This window comes from Calliphora vicina, chromosome 3 (assembly GCF_958450345.1).
Source record: "Calliphora vicina chromosome 3, idCalVici1.1, whole genome shotgun sequence".
In the NCBI taxonomy this organism is placed as follows: Eukaryota; Metazoa; Arthropoda; class Insecta; order Diptera; family Calliphoridae; genus Calliphora; species Calliphora vicina.
Window position 1 is genome coordinate 2,591,666 of NC_088782.1, and position 22,133 is coordinate 2,613,798.

General features: G+C 28.8%; 2 protein-coding genes and 1 long non-coding RNA gene across 3 annotated transcripts; all 3 read left to right on the forward strand.

Annotated features, from left to right (window-relative positions):
* The first annotated feature begins 285 nt into the window (after positions 1-285).
* On the forward strand, positions 286-1,629 carry LOC135955998 (peroxisomal membrane protein 2). The gene is made up of 6 exons (XM_065506450.1): positions 286-439; positions 597-699; positions 777-872; positions 951-1,113; positions 1,183-1,302; positions 1,357-1,629. The coding sequence occupies exons 2-6, from the start codon at positions 611-613 to the stop codon at positions 1,462-1,464; spliced, it is 576 nt and encodes a 191-aa protein (XP_065362522.1). The 5' UTR covers positions 286-439; positions 597-610; the 3' UTR covers positions 1,465-1,629.
* A 1,150-nt stretch (positions 1,630-2,779) lies between these two features.
* Positions 2,780-8,565, forward strand: LOC135955999 (uncharacterized). The gene is made up of 2 exons (XR_010576326.1): positions 2,780-2,875; positions 6,331-8,565. It is a non-coding gene; the product is annotated as an uncharacterized LOC135955999 (long non-coding RNA).
* Positions 8,566-8,849: 284 nt separating this feature from the next.
* On the forward strand, positions 8,850-20,056 carry Unr (cold shock domain-containing Unr). The gene is made up of 12 exons (XM_065506448.1): positions 8,850-9,795; positions 11,713-12,164; positions 12,258-12,437; positions 12,496-12,710; positions 12,796-13,003; positions 13,075-13,284; positions 15,641-15,874; positions 15,953-16,106; positions 16,190-16,359; positions 16,429-17,514; positions 18,356-18,530; positions 18,635-20,056. The coding sequence occupies exons 1-12, from the start codon at positions 9,759-9,761 to the stop codon at positions 18,649-18,651; spliced, it is 3,138 nt and encodes a 1,045-aa protein (XP_065362520.1). The 5' UTR covers positions 8,850-9,758; the 3' UTR covers positions 18,652-20,056.
* The last annotated feature ends 2,077 nt before the right edge of the window (positions 20,057-22,133 follow it).

Sequence of the window (22,133 nt, forward strand, 5' to 3'; positions counted from 1 at the left end):
TTGAAATTGGGGGGTCTATCAGCCAAAAAATCCCATAAGAATTACACAGGCATCAGCAAGTGAGCGGCTGATGTCAGCCAAATTGGCTGATGTGGCGAATTGAAATAAATACAGGCGAATTCACTTATTTTTTATATATAGAGTTTGACATACGGGCGTACGGGCGAATATTTTTTATATATGTAGTTTGACATTTGTGCTTGCTATTTCTATAATCAGCTGTGCTGCCGATGGCACCTTATTAAATGCACCTTGGTACTGTCGCTACTTTATTAATTTACTTTGCCTTGTACCATAGGAAAGATAAACAACTTGTTTATCAGAAAAGATTAGAACAATAATAAATTTTAAAAAAATTACCTCAGAATAATTATATATTTTAAACATTCCACTTATTTGTAAACTTTCCTTTGATTGCTTACTTTTTTTATACTACAAAGTGAGTAAAAATTGAAATATTTTGTGTAAAAAATAGGCAGAACTGTTATTTTATTTGCAACAATTTGAGACTTTGTACTTTGGTCTACAAAACTGCATAAAGATAATTTTTTACATGTGTATGGTATGAACTGATATATTATTTTGTTTGCTTTTAGACAAATTATACATAATGTCCCTATCCCGGCCTGTTTACTCCTTATTGGGGGTATATTTGGAACAATTGTTCAATCATCCAGTTCGAACCAAATCTATAACGGCGTAAGTATAAACATCACTTTCATACATATTTATTGTAAATTAACTTTCAAGATCCTACGGTCCTCTACAATTTTTAGTTCTGCTTTAGCAGCTTCTGCCAATTATACTTCGCAGCGTTTGTCCGGCCAAAAGAATGTTAATCAAAAAAGCGTCATAGCTTATGGTATATTTGGGTTAGTATATCAACTAATTTAGTTACATGCGTTATAATGTAGGTACTTTTGATATGTTAACCATTTTTTCTTCTTTAGATTGCTTTTTGGTGGAAGTGTGCCTCACTATTTCTATCAAACAGTAGAGCGATTATTTCATCAAGATGTTAGATTCAGAAAATTTTTCCAATTTATTTCTGAACGTTTGATCTATGCACCATTATATCAAGTTTTATCGCTGTATTTTCTCTCTAGATTTGAAGTGAGTTTTTAACTAATGGTGTATGTCCTTAAACTAAACTAGCCTATATATGTTGTTTTTGAATTTTAGATGAATTCCCACCAAGTAGCAATGTCAAATCTGGAAAAACTTTATTGGCCTTTGCTAAAGGCAAATTGGCAATACCTATCGTTGGCTGTTTTTCTTAATATGTACTATGTTCCTCCCATGGTAATTAAGCATATATATATTATCGGCTATTTATAATTATCATGTCTTTTTTAGTTCCGTACTATAACCATGAGTTTGGTTTCATTTATATGGGTTATCTATATTGCGCATAAACGTCGTCGTTTCCAAGAAAAGCAAGCCGGTGGCAGCAAATCAAAATAAATGGACTTTTTGTTTATCTTTGGTTGATATGTATGTACGTAGATAACAAACTGGTGTATGTGAACATTTTTTACAGACTGTCTGAAAAATATTTTGTTGTGCCTTAATGGGTTAAACACGTAATGTATTTTTAATAAAGTTTTTTTTTTAAATATATTTAAAAAATAGGGTTAATGAATATAGTAATTTCTGTTCTCAAAATGTACTGTACTATCTAATTCACCTCACCTTAGATAGTATATGGAAGTTTTAGTGAAAACAAAATGGATGACGTGACGGCATTACCACAGCTCAGTTGCATAAAAAGAGTAGTATTTATTTTTTTTTTTTCTCATCTTGGCTGACATGAGCAAAACCAAGGCGAATTTATATACAAGGTGGTGTCGGTGGCGATTTCAGGCAATTACGAGCGTATTCATGCATTTTTTATATATGGAGTTTGACATTCAAAACCACTCTCATTGTTTCGAATGTCAAACTCCATATATAAAAAATGCATGAATTTTCCTAAATTCGCCTTGGATTCGGCCTTCTCTTTAGTTTCGAACGATGCATCGCGATGCCAACTAAGGTGCATTTAATAAGATGCCATCGGCAGCACAGCTGATTATAGAAATAGCACGCACAAATGTCAAACTACATATATAAAAAGTATTCGCCCGTACGTCCGTATGTCAAACTCTATATATAAAAAATAAGTGAATTCGCCTGTATTTATTTCAATTCGCCACTGCTGTCACCTTGTTAAATACGCCTTGTGTAGGCCCAATGAACGGCAGTACTGATAAGCCAAAAAGTAATTTAATTCTGGCGAATATGGATTCATGCGACTGATGAAACATTGTACACCATCCAGATGTATGGTAGTTATACGTTGTCCTAATATTAGAAAAGTACTTATTTGTTTAATTTGTTGTTTTTTGACATTTGTTAAGACCAATTGTTGTTTTTGTAGAACTGCCACCAAGGCGAATTCACGTTGAATTCGCCTTGGCTGCGTCGAACCTATAGAAAATGTACATGAGCAAGGCGAATTCTTACAAGGTGGTGGCAGTTCTACAAAAACAACAATTGGTCTTAACAAATGTCAAAAAACTAAAATGAAAAATTAAACAAACAAGTATTAAAACTTAATATAGTGTAGATAATTGAATAATGAGCTTTACTAATTTATGTAATGAATAAATATTTTGTTAATAAGCTTAGAATATGTAGATATTTAAATATAAAAACAAGCTTTGACAATTGTTAGAACCAAAAAGCGAAAAAAAAGTTATCAGCTGTTTGACTGACTCCACCTTGTATAAATTTGCCTTGTACATGAGTGTGTGTAGCGTTGAATTTGAAGAAACTTCGTCAGCAAAAAAGTACTTTTTAATGCAACCATGGTATGTGTTGTGCCGTGTTCGTGGTATGTATTGTTAGACGAAGATTTTTTTATTTTGCTTAAATTATATAGCAAAATATATTAAAAATATCTTAAACTAATTAAATAATATCAAAAAAAGTGAGCAAAATATGAATTTATAGAAAACTACTTAAAATTAATAAAATTTGTAAGCGATAAATGAATTTGAAAAAATGAAAAAAATGTATATGCATTTTTCTTCTCTTGACAAAAAGTGAATGTGTGTGTGTATCGTATATAGCCGCAGTCGCCGCTACAGTCTCTATTAAAAGCCAGCCATCCATTAGAAATATTTTTTGCGACGTTACCGTCGTCGGCTTGCAAAAAAAAATGGTTTTTGTTCGCAAATTTACAAAAAGTGCAATGCTATTAAAATAATTTGTGAAAATATAAAAGTTTATGCAAATGTTATAAATAAAATTTTAAGAAATTTGGCAATTGATGTTTTTTGCAATGATTAGATAAATATGGTTTAACTTCATCGTTGTTCAGGGAGGGGCTTTTCTAAGTTTAAATGTTGCAATCTCTGAAAAATCAATAATTCTGCAACGTTGTTGCTTTTTAGGCGGGTGTCGGTGGAGAGGGAAGTCGTTTACTTTTTTTTTATAATATTTAAAGTGGGTTTCGTGTAAATGGTGGGGGTCCTGTTAAGAGATTGTGTTTTTATTATTTTTTTCTGTAGGTGTATGAGCTTGAATTGTAGCAGTGGAATTTTATGTATTGTTTTTGTATTCGTAAAGCCGGCATTTTTATTCTACACCTTTTTTTCTCTTATAAAATGTGGACATTAAGTACATATACATAATAATATTCGTATTGAAATCATAATTAGGATATTTATTATAAATGTTTTCAATTTTGATATTTTTTTTTATTATTATTTTTATTATATTAAAATAGCATTGGCTACCAGATGCTGTTTTATGCAATATAACAAATAGGTATTTTATTAAAAATAAAAAAAATTATGTACCTATTCAGTAAAACATGTTGATAATTGAGTTCGTAATTTTGACCAATTTTTTTTAATTGAAAATTTAAAGTTGTATTCTTCAATTCAATATAAATATATGTAATGTTCGAATTACAATATAATTATGTACGCATTGGTATACTGTTATAACGGTACTTTTTGATTCAATATTTGCATAATATCATAATCTGTTCAAAATCATTGAAAGCAAAGAAATTATCAGTAATAAATGGTGACCAATTATTGAGACCTACCTATATGTATGTATTAAATGTACTACATACATTGCCAGTGCCGGTCAAAATAATAGCATCAACCTTAAAGCAATTAACATCGGATAGATATATTTTTATTTCTGTAGTAACTATAAATATAATAGATCAGTCTCCGATTAACTATTTTCCTTGAGTTGTTATTCCCGCATCGAGTATTTTAAAACAAATCAAACATGAAAAATGCTTTCAATCGATTCTCAGAGCTGAATGGAGAAGGGAATAAGGACATACAAGGGCGTTGACAACGGACGTATGTATGTTCACCGATATTTCGAAGACACCAGACTTGAGAATCGGATTCTATCAGGCCATGCATTTTGTAATCGCTCACTCTCGAGGATACCTGTAATATCCTCAGGAGATTGTGAAATTTGCGGGATATTGGAGGATACATCTCACATAATTTTTAAATGCAAAACATTTGACTCACAGAGACGTAACTTTCCTTTCATACACAAATACGACAACATTGTGGATTTCATACTGGCGGAAGGAATTAAAGGAATTAATTACTTCTTTATTTCATCAATATCACAAGATTCTTGATGAAGATTGATTGTTATAGATTATTCGTACGAGAACAAAAAAAAAAAATAAATTTAATTTATTTGGGAACTGATGACGAAGAATCAGAATAAATCACTTAATTTTTTTTATAAGTACTCATTATGGTGCTGCATATTCGTGGATATCAGAACAGTTACACTAACTAACAAATACTTATATCTTCAAAAGATTCCGACATTATTTGTCTACAAGAAAGCAAATGCAAACACAATCATCTTAAATTCGAATACCTCATCCAAACAACGCTCGTCTATTCTGATTATAAGAAATATCCCCCCTAAAATCCTAAACACTAACCAGTGTTGTTGGTCTGCAAGTAAGCACAACTTTTACATTTTCAATCCTGTCAATATTGGAGTCCTATATGGGTATCTCCTTCATAGATCCATCAAGTTTCCATCACATTTGTGCCAATGTGTAAATGGTATGTAATTGATGCTCTGCATAATGGTGAGCATTATCCTATTATTACAGAAGTTCTCATCTATAATAATATTAATTATCACAGCCAATCTAAATTTAATACCAAAAAGGCGAATTCAAATATTTATCTTACTAAAATATATCAGTACAATGATGGTATTATAATCTCCGAAAATGTAAATAAAGAAACAAACTTCTAACAGGAAAATAAATAGAACTGTTTCCTATTAGTCTTCTGAACAAAACTCTTGGAAGGAATTTTTAATACAGCAATTTTTAATACAGAAAACTAAACCTTTCATAAAATCTGGTCTTTGTGGCAAAACATCCCGAAAATTATAAGAAATTATAAACCAAACATCCGATCCATTTCAATGAATAATAATAGTATAATCACAAATCCTTATTATATATTGGAATCCTTCGTTAAGTAGTCAAATAATTCTAAAGATTAAAGTTTTTCACAATCTGTTCAAGAAGCAAAAGCCCAAACACTGTTATCTTTAAGAATTATCAACTGTCCTCCAAAATCTAAAGCAATATAACTTAATATGCAAGAATAAAAATACAGTTTCAACACTTAAACAAAATTCTTCATAATCATCTGCCACAAAATCAATTTGAATTCCAATGTGGTCTTCTCTATATAATATCGCTCATTTGCTGCAACAACGTCATACTTCAAAAAATCCAAATTTCGAGTTAATAGCACCATTGGATAGTAAATAAGTTGTTTCAATAACATGTGAACTAGCTTCTTAAATTACACACAGGATTGTCATAGAGGCATTTTATCCTTATTTCATACCTATTGTCTATTACTTGCAATAACTTCTTATTTTATTTTGTGCGTTGCCGTTTGTGTGTTCAACATCGTAAATTTATCTAGAAAAGTGACATATTTTGTTATTTTTCTTATAAAATTCGTCTCCTGAAAAATTAGATTTTTTGAGTTATGACGTTGTTGCTGCAAATGAGCGATATTATACCTACGATCATTCTACCAAGAAACACATCAATTTTATCAATCGCTTTTATTTTTCTCAAATTCACTTACCAAAAATTCCGGACTATTAAAATTTTTATTTTTTTATATAGCATTTTAGGAAAAAATTAGTAATCTAAAATCGAAACAGTTTTTCTTAGATTTTCAAGTTTCAGTAAAATTTTTTTATATTAAATATTAAATTCAATACCTTTTTTTTATTTTCTCTTCATAGCTTTTGTAACTAAATCTCCGTTTTGACATCACTTTTCATCATAAACTGAAATAATAATAAAAAAACACCATCGAAGCGAATACAAAATCAAAACAAAACCAACAAAACTTAAAAAAAAACAACAACAAAACTGAGAATTAAATCAACTTTAGCTCAAAACCAAAAACTACCAAACCGGCGTTTTTAGGAAGAGGAACTATTGAGGAAGTGGCAACTATAACTGCTCCAATATTTAAAAACAAACACTTTTTAATTTCAAATCTGCATTAACAACTCCTACAAAATTGTGAAAATTTAAGTAATAAATTGTAAAAAGCTGCTGGAAACAGTTTGCAACGGTTAAAAAAAGCTTAAGCCAAGCTTAGCTTATAAAAAAAACCAGCCCCTTTAAAACAATTAAAAATCTGGGAGAAAAAGAAAACAACAAAAATAAAAACACTTAGTGAAATTAGCAATAAAACTTATAAAAAAATACTCAGAATTTCCAAGAAATTCAAAATTAAAAACAAAAAACTAAATAAAAATTATAAAAACACATCTGTCCACAAAAATACTACTGTAAGTTAGCAAACCCAATTAATAAGGAAGAAACAGCAAAGCTTGGCTCTTATTATTGTTATAATACCTTGCTAAACACTAAAACAATAAGGTCGTCGTCAACACCTACCTATCTTCAATCAATAAGGACATTATCTATTGTTTTAATAACGGAGGAGTATTAACAACACTTTAGTTAACACGCAGCAAGCAAATCAGCAGGATTTTGTTATCAACAGAACGATAGTAGTGAGATCAATCGAGATAGAGAAACAAAATATACGTTAAAGCCTTAAATTATTGTGTATATCTGAGAAAATAAGTCATACTTCATCTTTTATAAATTTCCTGGAGCTCGAATACAACATATACCTATTATCCCCACATCAATTCCTCATTTTTTTTTCGAAAACCCCATTTTCTCTACACAAGCTTTAAATATTTGTTTTAATTTTAACGCTTATTTTAAAAATATATATTTTTTTAAACACAACCACCACGCCCACAACAAACATCAAACAAAATACAACAACAACAATATAAATCCTCAACATTATTACGGCAACAACAAAAAACTACCAACAACTGAAAAGAAAGTTTTAAAGTACAAATAAAACGAAAAAAAAATATTAAAATTAATAAATAAAATTAAAAAACGCAACATTACAAAAAAAAAAAAAAAAACAAAAAAGAACTTAAAAACACTGAATTTAATGATTAATTAAGATTTTTATAATTGTACAAAGTATTAAAAATTATAATAAACTCAAATATAGAAACTTAAAGTAACAAGTAAGAAAATCCAAAAAAAAGAGAAAAGAACAGAAAATTGAAAAATATAAAATACTAAAAAAACTGAATCGGGAAAGTGAAAAGAAAATATAAACTTGAAACCGGGAAACTTTGTATGCCTCAAAGGCGTGAAAGGAATCGTATCTACAAAAATAAAAATCTCTAAAAAGCAACAAAAAACAACAACTAACGGAAACAATAATTAAAAATATTTCATTATTAAAAATAAAAACAACAACAAACAACATTAAAATAATCAAATTAATTTAATAAATATAAATCTAAAATTAAGAAATTTTTACATTTAAATTCTTAAAAATAAATATTAAAAAAAAAAAAAAAAATTATTCCAAAACATTAACAATTACAACAACAATTTAACAGAAATTATATTTAAACGGCTGGCGGTTTGTTTTTACACAAAAAAAAACGAAAAACAGCTTGTTTTCAACGATCTCTCAATAAAAAGAGATCCCTTTTCAAAAGGGATCTTTTTGATTTTATTTATTTATAAAAAAAAAACAAAAACAAAATAAACTTTTAAAGACTTTCAATTAAACAAGAGATTTTGAAAATAATTCAACGTATATACACACACACACATATAAATAAATATATATTAAATAAATCCTAAAAGTGAATAAATGCAAATGAAAAAGTCTTAGAAAATAATCTTAAACATTTCTTAAAAAAAAGCTATTGAAAAACAAAACATTAAAACAAATTCAAAGAAAGATTTAAACATCTCTGTGATAATTATTGTAAATTTATAAACTTATTAATTAATGGAATCTTTAGAAATGCAAATTTAATACAAAAACAAAACTTCTTATATATAAAATAAAAAATAATATTTAACCATACGAAGCTAAAAAATTATAATAATAAAAACAAAACAAAAAACAAGCCTAAAAAATTAATTTAGTTTATTAAGAGAAAAACAAAAATAAAAAATTATAATAAAACTAAAAACACAAGATAATGAAACATTGAAACAAATTCGTGATATCTTAAAGGACTTCGATACATATACTATAGTATATATTATATATTAAAATAATGAATAATTAATTAATAAAAAACAAAACAAATAATATAAAACAACATAACATAACTAAAAATATATATATATTATAAACTATAAGTTTTAAGCTTATAAGTAATAATAAAAAAATAAAAAAACAAAAACATACAGAAAAACAATTCGAAATTATAAAAAAAAACATACAGAAAATCCCTAAGTCTAATACAAGACTTGAATAATGTAATTATTAAAAAAAAAACAAATGTAAAAGAAAAAAGAAAACGATATTATAATTATATTAAACTTCTTATATAATTATATTAAAATTTAAAACCCTCAAGTGTTTTTTAAACACAGACCACGCCAAAAATCTAAATTAAAAAAAAAAAAAATAACAACAAAAACAATAAACTTATGAAAATTTTAAAAAGAGTAATTCTACAATTCTCAAATTTTATTTCAAGTATTTAAACAAAAACAAAAAACTTGCATCTGATCCCAAAGATTTATTTTTCCAAAACTGTGTTTTTTTAATTTCAAAAAAAGTAATAATAAAAATCAACTTAAAAAAAACTAATTTATAATACCAAGCAATATTATGAAAAAAACAAACCTAGATTAGAACAAAAACAAACAAGTTCCAATTTAAAAGTAATTTTAAAAAGACTTATAAGAAACCGCCGTAAACGCGTTAAGAATTTCACGCATTTCTCAACCGCCATTTAAAAATTTCAATTTCGTCTCTACTTTTGTGGACATTTCGTTTTGAATATTCTTAATAAAAGTGTAATTCAGTGCCTCTCATTATAAATAAAAAAAAATAATAATAATTAAAAACGTAAACACAAAAAAAAGAAAGAAAACAAAATTAAAAATAAATGAATCAATAAAAACAAACCCAGTGTATTTGTGTGTGCAATCATCCAGACCCTACAAACAAATCAATCAAACAATAAGCAGTTCTCATTTAAACGTTAAACTTCTTCTTCATCAACAACAACCGGTCTTTTTCATCTTATTCTTCTTCATTTATCATCGTTTCCCTTTGGGTTTGTTAGCTGATTTTCTGGTCAGTATGAACACTCAGTCGAAAGGATATCGCACAGGGGAAGGTATGTTTTTGTTGCTTAAGCTGCATTATATTAGATATTTTTAAGTATTTAAAAAAAAAATTATTATTAAGTTTAAGTCTGTGCCTTTTTGAATGAAACACAAGTTTTTGCATAAAAAATTATTTTATTTTTCAACATAGTCTCCTTTGAGCTCTATGCAGTTTGTCAAACGTTTCTCCAATTTTGCATCCCTTCCAAAAATAATAATTTTTATCGGTGGAGTCAAATCTTTTTCCTTCGAGACATTTCTTCAGATTTGGAAACAAGAAATAGTAACTCGGGGCTAAATCCAGAGAAAAGGGCGGAAGTGAAAGCATTTCGTAGCCTAATTCATGGATTTTTGACATGGAAAATGCACATGTGTGTACCATTTTTTGCACCTGACTGTTAGCAAAAGCGGCAGCCATCTTGCGAAAAGCTTTCTAATACCCAAGTGATCAATCAAAATTGAACCACTGAGCCATGTGAGATGACTATGGCTTCCACAATCTCTAAATAAATAATAATTCCTTATGTCTTTATACTTTACTTAAAAAAAATAATTTTTAAAAGGCTTAAATCATAGGGTAACATAGAGGCGAGACGGAATTGTCAAAAACCAAAGTCTGTTGTGAAAAACCTATCTCTTGCAACAACAAAATACATGCTAGACAATGTATTTTGTTGTTGTATCAGAAATATTATTTGTTGTATTTTTGTTTGACAAATCGGAGTGTCTCGTCTCTATGTATAATTCTCTATCTCTTAAATATTTATAAAACACAAAAATAACAGTATACATATGTTTGTCATTCCGATTTTCAATAGCAACCGAATTATGATATTTTGATAAAAAAAAAATTGTTATACTGTGATTTAGAGAGGAGTCGAATATCGATATCCGTCATTACCTGTTCTTAAAAAACCGACAGAATATAAAAAATAATTCAACAATTTCAAAACCGGTTTTGACATCTCTCGCAAAGCCGAATATATGATTCAAGTCCTTCCTTATATTTCAAAAAAAGCAAGACAGTTTTGCATATAAACTACATATTTTCAAGCTATTGATTAATTTGAATATATAAGAATGATGTTGGAAGAATTACTCCTTAAATGTGATATAAAATAATGTACCTAAAATTATGTTATTTACTGGTAAAAAATTTAGTAAAAATCTTACATAAACGTAAAAATCAAGATTTATTTGTTTCGTCAATGTAACAATGATTTTATTTTCTGATAACTACAATCCCAAGGCCTATTAATCAGGTGAGATCGTCCCGGCAACAAATACAACAAAATTTGTTAGTTGTCAAATGACTGGCAATGTCTATGGTTATTTTCACTGCTACTCGCCTGATTTTATTGAATAAACTATTTCATGTATTTTCTTGCATTTATTTACAAAATTAATTCTTTAAAAATTCACAAAAGTTTTGATTTTTTAATATTTTTAAATTTAAAATAGTTTCTTTTTCTTAAATGTCAACAAAAAATATTAAGAAAGTTTGATAGTCGAAAACACAACATATGTATACAAAAATATATAATAATCAGCTGTATTCGTAACTTCACTTTATTAATACACCTTGTTCAATTGACTTCAATAATTTTTTTTTTATTTTTTAATTCTCATATACACACATAATTGTTTTATAGAAAAATATCAAAAATTATAATCAAATTTGTGAAAACCGGAATTGAATGTTGTTGATTTAACAAAACAAAAAAACTATTACAAAATTTGCAGAATTATTTGTGTAGCAGTTTAGGGCGAAAATTGTTTGCGACCTTTTCTAAATAATCTCCAAAATCGAGTAGTATTCTTGTTCACTTGTATCATATTCGCGTAATTGTTTTCGAAACCTCGTATTTTGTATTTTGTTTGATTGGTGATTTCAATAGTTTGATAACGTGTTTTGTACTTTTCGTTAGAAATCTATGATAACTTACCCTGTGATGGATTTTTCAACATGAATGCCATGCGTAATTTGAATATTTCGAATAATTTTCCACCAATTGGCACGTTTTCTTTGGAAGCTTTGGGTCCGCAAACTCCACAATCTCAAACCCAGCATCATCACCAGCAACAGCAGCAGCAGCAACAACAACAACAGCAGCAGCAGCAACAACATCATCATCATCAACAGCAGGGACCACCACCGATGAATCAACATCCACCCATTGGTATGTTTGATGCTAACGATGTACCGGAAGTTATTCAAAATCCGGCAACTATCGGTGTTTTTCAATCGAATAGTGTTTTGACCAATGGTAGTGGTAATAATTCCAACTCAATTTTTGGTTCACAATCGAACTCATCTTCTTCGGCTGCCAACGATCCAAATCAGACAACTCGTGAGACTGGTATAATTGAAAAGCTATTGGTAACTAAAACTACTTACTCACTGCTCAGTCATTTTGAGTTTATTAGAATTAGAATCGAAATCTCTGATTTATTTAATTTGTTTCTGTTATAGCATTCTTATGGATTTATTCAATGCTGCGAGCGTCAGGCTCGATTGTTTTTCCATTTTTCCCAATTCAGTGGCAATATTGATCATTTAAAAATCGGCGATCCAGTCGAATTTGAAATGACTTATGATCGTCGTACTGGAAAGCCAATTGCTAGTCAAGTTTCGAAAATTGCGCCTGAAGTTGTAAGTATTTTGTGCAAATAAGAGGATTTTCCAAATTACTTGTGATTTTGTTCTTTAGGTTCTTTCTGAGGAGCGTGTTACTGGCACAGTTACTACTGAACTACGCGTTGACAGTTCCAATAATTTATTGTCATCAAGTGAAACAACTGGACGTATTAGTTACGAGAATCGTGGTGAATGCTTTTTCTTGCCCTATACCAAAGACGATGTTGAGGGTAATGTCAATTTGAGAGCTGGCGATAAAGTCAGCTTTCAAATTGCAACCAACCAAAGGTAATTGCCATGATCTTCATGATTAATTCGTCAAACATTTATTTGTTTTATATCCTGTGTGTTTTCCTTTTTTATTATAAATCAGAGGAAACTTGGGGGCTTGTCATATTCGTTTGGAAAATCCGGCACAACCAGTTAAATATCGTGGCGTTGTTTGTTCGATGAAAGAATCATTTGGCTTCATTGAACGTGCTGATGTTGTTAAGGAAATTTTCTTTCACTTCTCCGAAGCGGAAGGCAACATTGAATTACGTCCTGGCGATGATGTCGAATTCACTATACAAACGCGTAGTGTAAGTCCCAATTTTGGTATTTATTCAGCACGATTAAAATTGAGACGATCAATTATCTTTTGATATTTTAGGGACGTGAATTCGCATGCAACATAACTCGTTTGCCACCTGGATCGGTAATATTTGAAGATGTGGATACCACTATTTACAAGGGACAAGTGTTGAAACCCTTGGATCGTAATAATCCTGCTAGGCAAACTAATGATCCCTTACCGGGTCGTATACGCTATAGAGCGGCAGACTATTCTGAAGTTGAAGTACCATTTGGCGATAAAGATCAAGTAAGTTTGATATACATAAAATGTGCGCGGTATTGAATTTTGCACAGTTTTTACTGAATCTTTTTCTATTTTAACCTTATAATGATGGTTAGTTAAAATTTTTACATATTTGTATATTTTGCCACGACAGAAAATATGACAATAATTCCATTATTTAATTCTTCTAAACCAAATTGTCAGCGAATAACTATTTAACCAACATTGAACGAATTTGTTTTTTTTAATTATTTATATGAAATACATATATCTAGGAACTATATTCAAAAACCTTCTCTATCTTAGTAAACACGATTTTTCGTTAATTAATAAGGAATCTTAAATTATTTCTTCTACAATATATTTTTAAGGCCGCTGCTAAATTCAATAAACAATAGCTTTCCTGAATTTAAATTATCATAAACAAATTCTTAAATCTTGTAAATTCTTTTTTTTTTTTTTAAATGGACCAGAATATATTGGTTTCGGTTCAATATGACTTGTAATCTAAGTAATCTATCAAATTGTACTTTTGTACAGTATCTATTCCGGGTAAAATATTTATATATTTATATCCTCCTCAGTCCCAAGGAAAAACCAAGCGTCGAAAGTCTTCAACATTATTTTTTTATGCTTCTGGAAGAAACAATAGAATACAAAATTTTTTCAAGGACGTAAAAGACGAAAGTATTCTGAGATATTGTAGGTGCAGCCAGCTGGAAATAATGCTAAAATAAGGGCATAGCAATAAATTTAATGAAAATTTATGTACCTTATGGATTATAGAATTGTTAACAACAAAATTATATACTTCTTTTAGTTTTTATACTTCACAACTTCATTGAAATGGTTAAGTGCTCAAGGAAACGTGTTCTACGAACAACTGATCACAAAAATAAATAAAAAAATTTAGTTGTATAAATGGTCGTAAGACGAAAAATTATTTTTTTAAGCAGGTCTGCAGACGTTTGAAAAATTTCCAGTAGGCTGCACGCCAGGACCGAGGAGGATATATAAGATTCATCATGAAAACCTACTTGTAAGAAAAATAAAAGTAATTATTCAAAGAGAGTTTTGCATTCAGAAATATAATCTTATATATAAATGGGCTACACGTTTTTTTGTCGTACACTTTTAAGTATGTTATTGTCCACCAATATTGATGAAACATATATAGTTTAAAGGGTTATTTTCTCTAAAAGTGGCCGAAGTAGTTTTTTTAAATAGAGAAATTACAAAAATGTCAACAAAATTGCCAAAAATAATTTTCTTTAAAATTTATACCACAAATGTTGTGGGCTTTTGTTTGCTAAATTTTGGCATCAAAAACTTATTTTTATTTTATTTTTTTTATTATATTTTATTTTATTCATAGTAATATAATAAAGCCGTTCTTGGCCAATAAATATACAGTGGTGGCCAGGAATTTAAGACAAAAATTGTTTGCTAAATTCCATGTAATTGTCAATTATTTTTTCAAATATTTCCACAAATATGTATGCATGAGGACTGTTTTAACACACAAGTGTGTTTTATTCGACTGTATCAATTCATACATATTCACCATGAACACATACAATTTTTCTACAACTTGACCAAACAATTTTTTTTTTTAAATAAACATATTTTCTCACATTTATATCATTACAATTTTATTATTATAAAATATTCGGACTAAATTTCGTATTTTTAGTTCCATTAGTTTCGGTCATATCATGTTATTAACAGCGGATGTTCGCTGAGGTGGGTCAACGTATTTCCACATATCTTTGTCCATATATGTTTTACCGATTTTTCCAAACATTTTTCAGAAACTAGAAACGTTAATAATAAATTTCATCCCCTTAGAGGTCCTTTTATTTTGGCTCTATCGCACTTAAAATTCAGTTGATGAAAAAAATTCAAGTATTTGTCTTAAATTGGTGGCCACCACTGTATATATTACAAAGCAGTAATCCTAAATAAAAATATATAAATAAGTAAAAAAAATTAACATATTGAGTATTTATTAATACAATTTAAATGAGCTTCATTGAGTTATTGGTTCCCAAACCAAAAGGTAATAAAACGAAATAAAGAAAGAAACTGATCCCAGCAGTGATTAGGTATGAATAAAACATGAGTTTAGTTCAACTTTAAACTTATTTCCATGGAAATCTTAGAGGGTATTGAATATAGACCCTCGATATATATTTTTCTGTTTCGAATAAGGTTTATAATGCCCCTGTTCCGATGTTCCTATTAATTTTTAAATTCTCTGAAAATATCGCTTTAAAATATATACATATTAAGCATTTTCAAGAAGCGCCACCACTATTTAGGTGGTATTTAATTATTTATTTATGAATAATACTGAATAATTGTTTTTCTGGTTAATTAGAAGGGAGATTTTACTTTGCGTCATGGTGATTGGGTTCAATTTTTATTGGCCACTGATCGCCGTGATCAGTTGCAACGTGCCACATCGATTTCTTTGCTTGATGAAACTTTTAAAGTGTCAGGCGAAAAGCGTGAACAAGGTGTTATATCCTCTTTGAAAGAAGGTTTTGGTTTCATACGATGCGTTGAACGTAATGTTCGTATATTTTTCCATTACACCGAAATTTTGGATACGGTAAGAAAGAGTCAATCAAATATAAAAATCTTTATATATCTATCTATCTATTCTTGACAAAAAATATTCTGTTTTCAGAGCCGTGAAATTGCTCTAAATGATGAAGTTGAATTTACTGTGGTTCAAGAACAAGGTGTCCCATATAATACATCACGTTTGCATGGCATACGCATTAAGCATTTGCCAACCGGCACTGTGCAATTTGAAACTCTAATGGCCAGCAATATTGAGGGTAAGTGGAGTCGTCGACTGAGACAAATATACGTTACGTACACATTTCGAAATCCTTGTTTATTAATTGTATGTTTATTGCAGGTTACATTACTCGTGAGGCTCCTAAGAGCCCAGTAAAATCTCAAGATCGTGTTGAAGGCGGTGTGATTACCTACGAGCATGGCGAACTTAAAAAGACTATTATGTATTTCCTTAAAGACTGCGAAAAACCACCAAGAATTGGAGATCGTGTGCGTTTTGATATTTATTTGGTATGTAAAATAATCAATAACACAGGAAAATATCATATTTATTCATCCATTTATCCATTTATTTTAAAGGTAAAAAGAAATAAAGAATTGATTGCTGTAAATGTACAAAATTTGCATAATTCATTGCAACCGGGGTTGCAGTCATTGCATCAGGCGCAACTACCAACACAACAACAGCAGCAGCAGCCACAACTTCTTCAGCAACAACCATTACAACAATTGGCAACTAATACAACGAATCCACAACAACCATTAACAACAACAGCAACATCACAACATCATCTTCATATTCACAATCAAAATAACGATCCTGCAATTATTCACACTAATGGCATCATCAGTGCTGTAGGTGGAGTGGGCGTAGGTGTTGGTGGTGTAGGCGGCATGATAATGCCTCAGAATGGCTACTTAACCATGGGTAATAATCAACTGATGACTCCAACAACACCAAAGATAGAAGATTTTAATAAATTGGAAAATAACAATTTATTGTCTGGCGCCGAAACTGGTCAAGTTCTATATCGCGGCTATATAGCCGTAATCAAGGAGAATTTTGGTTTCATTGAAACCTTATCACACGATGAGGAAGTCTTCTTCCATTTCAGCAACTATGTCGGCAACCCCAACTGGTTGGAACTGGGCCAAGAGGTCGAATACACTTTGTCGCCGAATGGCAATACATCAGTGTCGGGCAATTGCTTGCCAGCCGAGAATGTACGCACTCTACCAAAGGGCTCTATACCACAGCCGGCTGTGTTAGAGGGAGTCCACAATGGGGTCGTAGCTCGGCCATTGCGCTGCATTAATCCCGATCAGCAAGAATATGCTGGTCTCATCGAAGTCTTAGATGAGACTCGCAGCCAAGTGTTGTCACAGCATGATTTCGGAATCACTAGTTTGGTTAACAAACGCGATTTGTTGCAAAAGGGTGACTTGGTCAGTTTTAAAATCGATGAAGCTGGTCGTGCAGCCGACATCACAGCCGTTCGTCAAAAGAAACGCGCCACTGTTGATTCCATCAAAGGTCAATTTGGTTTTCTCAACTATGAAATTGAAGATGGCAAAAAACTCTTCTTCCACATGTCCGAAGTTCAAGGTAACGCCGTCTCTTTACATCCCGGTGATACTGTCGAGTTTTCGGTTGTAACAAATCAGGTAATTATATTAGACTTTTACTCCATAAATCCATTCCCAAAATCTAATTCTTTAGCTTCATCCAGTCTTTTATTTAAATAGAATTCATTCTCATTCATTGAATTAATATATTTTTGTTATTACAAAACTAATACAATTTGAACTAAAATAAAATACATTTTATGCATTGGTATTGTTTTGTTTTTAATTGAACAAAATTGACTTAATCCTATTTGTAATAGATTTTGAAATGAATTTGAATTAAAGAACTCTTGAATGATTCAATAAGGAATAATTTTTACAATGAATGAATTCATCTCTCTCTTAAGTTATTTATATATCGTTTAAGAGGCTAATTAATGTACTTAATAATCAAGTTAAAAATTATTATAAAGAATAATCAGGTATGTGATGAAAAACGATTTAGATGTAAAAACGTTTTCAAAACGACTAAAGGTGTGATGTGTTTGTTTAAATCGTTTTGTAATATTAGTATCAAATTTAAATTTGTTTCAAAGGGAATTTATCGAAATTCAATTTTTTACATTAATTAATGTAAACAAATGGAAGTGCTTATTTTGTTGTTTTTTGTTATAAAAATTATACGGAATGAAACAAAAATTTAATATGAAATCAATCGAAATTCATCACACACGCCTAAATCGTTTTTTGGTTGATTTCAGTTTTGAAAACGATTGTTTAATAGAGATGCTTCTTCTAATTCCAAATTTTAATGTTTCTAAAAAAATGTACAGGTCAATAACTGTTTATCTTTAAAAAACTAATTTTTTGTGACGCTAGATTGACTTTGCTTATGATGTACATGATTTATAATTAATTTTCTTTTTTTTTGTTCTTTTAGCGTAATGGCAAATCTTCGGCTTGCAATGTTTTAAAAATAAATGATCGTCCTGACCGTTTGATCTCTCGTCTTAAATTAACTGATGACACATTACCACGTTTGATTGTTATTAGAGCTCCAAAGGGTCCACAGGGAAAAGGTTTCTCGCCTCAGGCAAGATTACAAAAAATGCCAGGTATGATGAATATTTCGAGATTATTGATTATATTTACTTACGTACATGTTAAGAATGCATTCAATTTAACTTTCTAAAAAAACTTTATTTTTTCTGTGTTGCAGGAATTTTGGTAGAGTAAATGTCAGCCAATAACAAACGAATGGTAAAGAATGGAGGGATTAATTAAATGACTGAAGACAAGTTGCCACAATGAATGAATGAATGAAACACATGGAGCTATCATTGTAAGAAGTTAAACAACATCAACAACAACACACACTGCTATAATCTGATAAATAAATAAAAACACTGCTAAACATAATACAAGTATAAACAAAAATAAAATAAATCTATTTATATCCTATTCAACAGTTATTTATGCAATTAAAAACAAGAGAGAAAAAAAATATTAAAAAAAAAATAATAATAAAGATGAAGATAAAGATAAATAAATCTGTAGAAGAAACTCATACTCGTACACATCCACACAAAAAAAACACATACACACACATGTCTTACATTAACTTTCCATATGAAGTAAAAATAATATGAAGAAAAACAAATTATTGAACAGAATTGAGTATTTATTATTAATATGCATAAGAAAAATTACAATAAATAAATAAATAAAACAAAAATTATTATATACATTAAATAAAAAATAAAAAAACAAACAAACAAATAAAGAAAAAAAATACAATTTAAAAACGTAACGAAACATTATCTATATTCTAAACGATACAAATATAAACAAGAAGAAAAAAAAAATAAAGAACATAACTTATGAACATCGATATGATACCATACGATACAATTTTTATGATATATAGATGATAAAATATATTAACTCTTTTCGTTTTAATTTAATTTACTTTTCTTTATTTTTGCTTTAAAAAAAAACTACACAAAACAACTATACATACTATTAACTCAATGATATACATACAACAAACAACAACAATACAATACATAATTATTAAAATTATAATATAAAAAAGAGAACAGTGAAGATTGATGATGAGGACGAGAGATTGACTTGACTGCACTCATTACCATCATCCTAAATTAGATGTTATATAAAAGAAAATCTTAAAATTATGAAATCTTTTTAAAATACTAAAACAAAACAAACAACTACTCTCTACCAGCAAACTAAAGAAATTAAAATAAAATTAAATAAAATGGCAGCATTAAAAACAAATGAAACTTATAAAAATACAAAAAACCATTTAGTAATACATACACATACATACAAACATAATAAATAAATCATATAAAAACAAGAAACATAAAATAGAAGAGTTATTATTAACTTATTTATAATTTTAACTACTTATTGCAATAAAAACAACTACAGCAAATAAAAGACAATTTTCTCATATAATCTAATAAAAGAACAAAAAAAAAAGAAAGAAGAAAAACAAAAAAACTGATAAAAATGCAACCGTAAAGAAAGGAACAAAATAATACAAATACAAATAATGGCAGAAACAAACAAACTACTTAAAATTTATAAAATAAAGAAAATAATAATAAAACACCAACCATTTTATTTATCATTTATGTAGTGTTTGAAACAAACCACCTCACAAAACAAAAAAATAAAAAATAAATGTTGCGGGAGGATCACCCTACAACAAAACCAGTTTGGTTACTTTTCAAATATTTTTATTTTTCGCACAGTGATTGGTTTCAAAGGCAAAAATATCAAAGGTATGAAATTGGAAAACTTGGAAAATTTCCTGTTTAGATGGCATCAAAGTCGAGTAATATTTACTCAACAAATTATTAATTAAAATATCGCTTTTAAATACCATTACAAACATAATTCTCAAAAATTAGCTTTAAAAGTTAAAACTTAAAAAATTAACTTTTTTGTCAACATTTTCTAAAATCCGAAATTTTAGAAAATGTTCTAAAAAAAAGTATGACATTACATTTCAGGATATATGGGAGGTATATGAGTCCTTGAGTCAGGAAAACATCGCATATTTCTACAATATCTCGTTTAAAAACAGTGTGCTAAATTTCGTAGACCTACAATAATGCTTTCTAGTCGTTATACATATGAGAAGGAACCACTGAATTCGTGTCGAATTCGTATGTAATAAAATAAATTTTTATTTAAAACAGATCAAAATAAATGTGAAAACGTCAAATTAAATATGTACTTTATTTGCGAAATAATCTTTTTTGGTATAATTAGCGTTTTTCATCACTTTTTTGGAATATATTTAATACTGTAAGCTCCTCTGAATAAAACATACACAAAACTTTTATCGGACAAGTCAAACTAGGGCTTGTGCCGAAAGTCCAACATTTAAATTTATTCATTATGGAACCAATCAAATATACTCTCACAACTAACCAAAATGTGTCCCACTTGCTTTGTACAACTTGAGTTGTACTCTCCGGAATTTTGTCGCGTCATATTAAGGTAAGGAAGTAAAGGTTAAACAATTATGTAAATGTACTAACCGATTTAAATTGTATGAATTTAATTTCAGCGTTATTTATTTGTTTTTCTAAATTGTTTAATCAGTTTCTGTACCAAAAGCTTAACTTTTTCATTAATATTAAAAAAAACAGTCAAATTAAACGCAGAAATTATTACATATTAAATTACATGGAATCTGAAGAACCTTCAACGAAATCGATCATAATTGAAATCATTCCGAACTAAACGTGTGACAGGCCTAATAATAATATTTATTCAATTTAAATTTCTTCAAGTGGTTTGAGAACAAAATACACATTTTACTTATTTAATAACAAAATATTGGATATTTATTTTAAACGAAATAAATATAAATCTAAGGATTTTTTTTTTTGTATATTTCACTCTTTCATAACTTAATTTTTATATGTATTTGGGATCAGATTACTAGTTACATACATACATCTTCTACTCTTGCCATGTTTTTAACATACAAACATAAAGAAAACAACAATAATATTTATAAAAAAAATTTAAACAAAAACAAAAAAAAAAAAAAACGAAACGACAAAAATTAAATAAAGAATGAAATTTTAAAGAATGATTATAGTAATATAACAACAACAATATATACATGCTTAAAAAAACAAAAAAAAAAGTGAATACAAAACATAAAAATAATATAAACATTGCGATCTTATAAAATATAAGTATAAAAAATATTAATAAATATAATTTCATTAAAATAAACCAACATTATATTTGTGTTCTTTTTTATTCACAGTCATAATTTTTTGGAAATTGAATATTTCTCCTTTCTTAGGGGAAAGGGAACTAACACAAGGGACGTTTGTTCCATAATCGAATAATTGAGAAACTGATGTTTTGTAAATCGCACGAGTTTGTTCATTGAAACAGTTTTATTTACTTGCAAGCATGTGGATTCGATTTTCAGAACACCAAAATATGTGAATTTATTTTAAAATCGAACGGTTCTAGTTCTAACATTTTATATGAAAGGGGGTCTTTTGTCACTTTAACATGGCGATCTCCTAGAAGGGGTTAAATATTTTGTTTAAGTTAATTGACTTAGCTTTAACAAATTTGTATTAAATTATCAAATGTATTAAATATCGATGTATTTAAAAGAGTAAAACAAAAAAAAAATTGCATTAAAAATATTA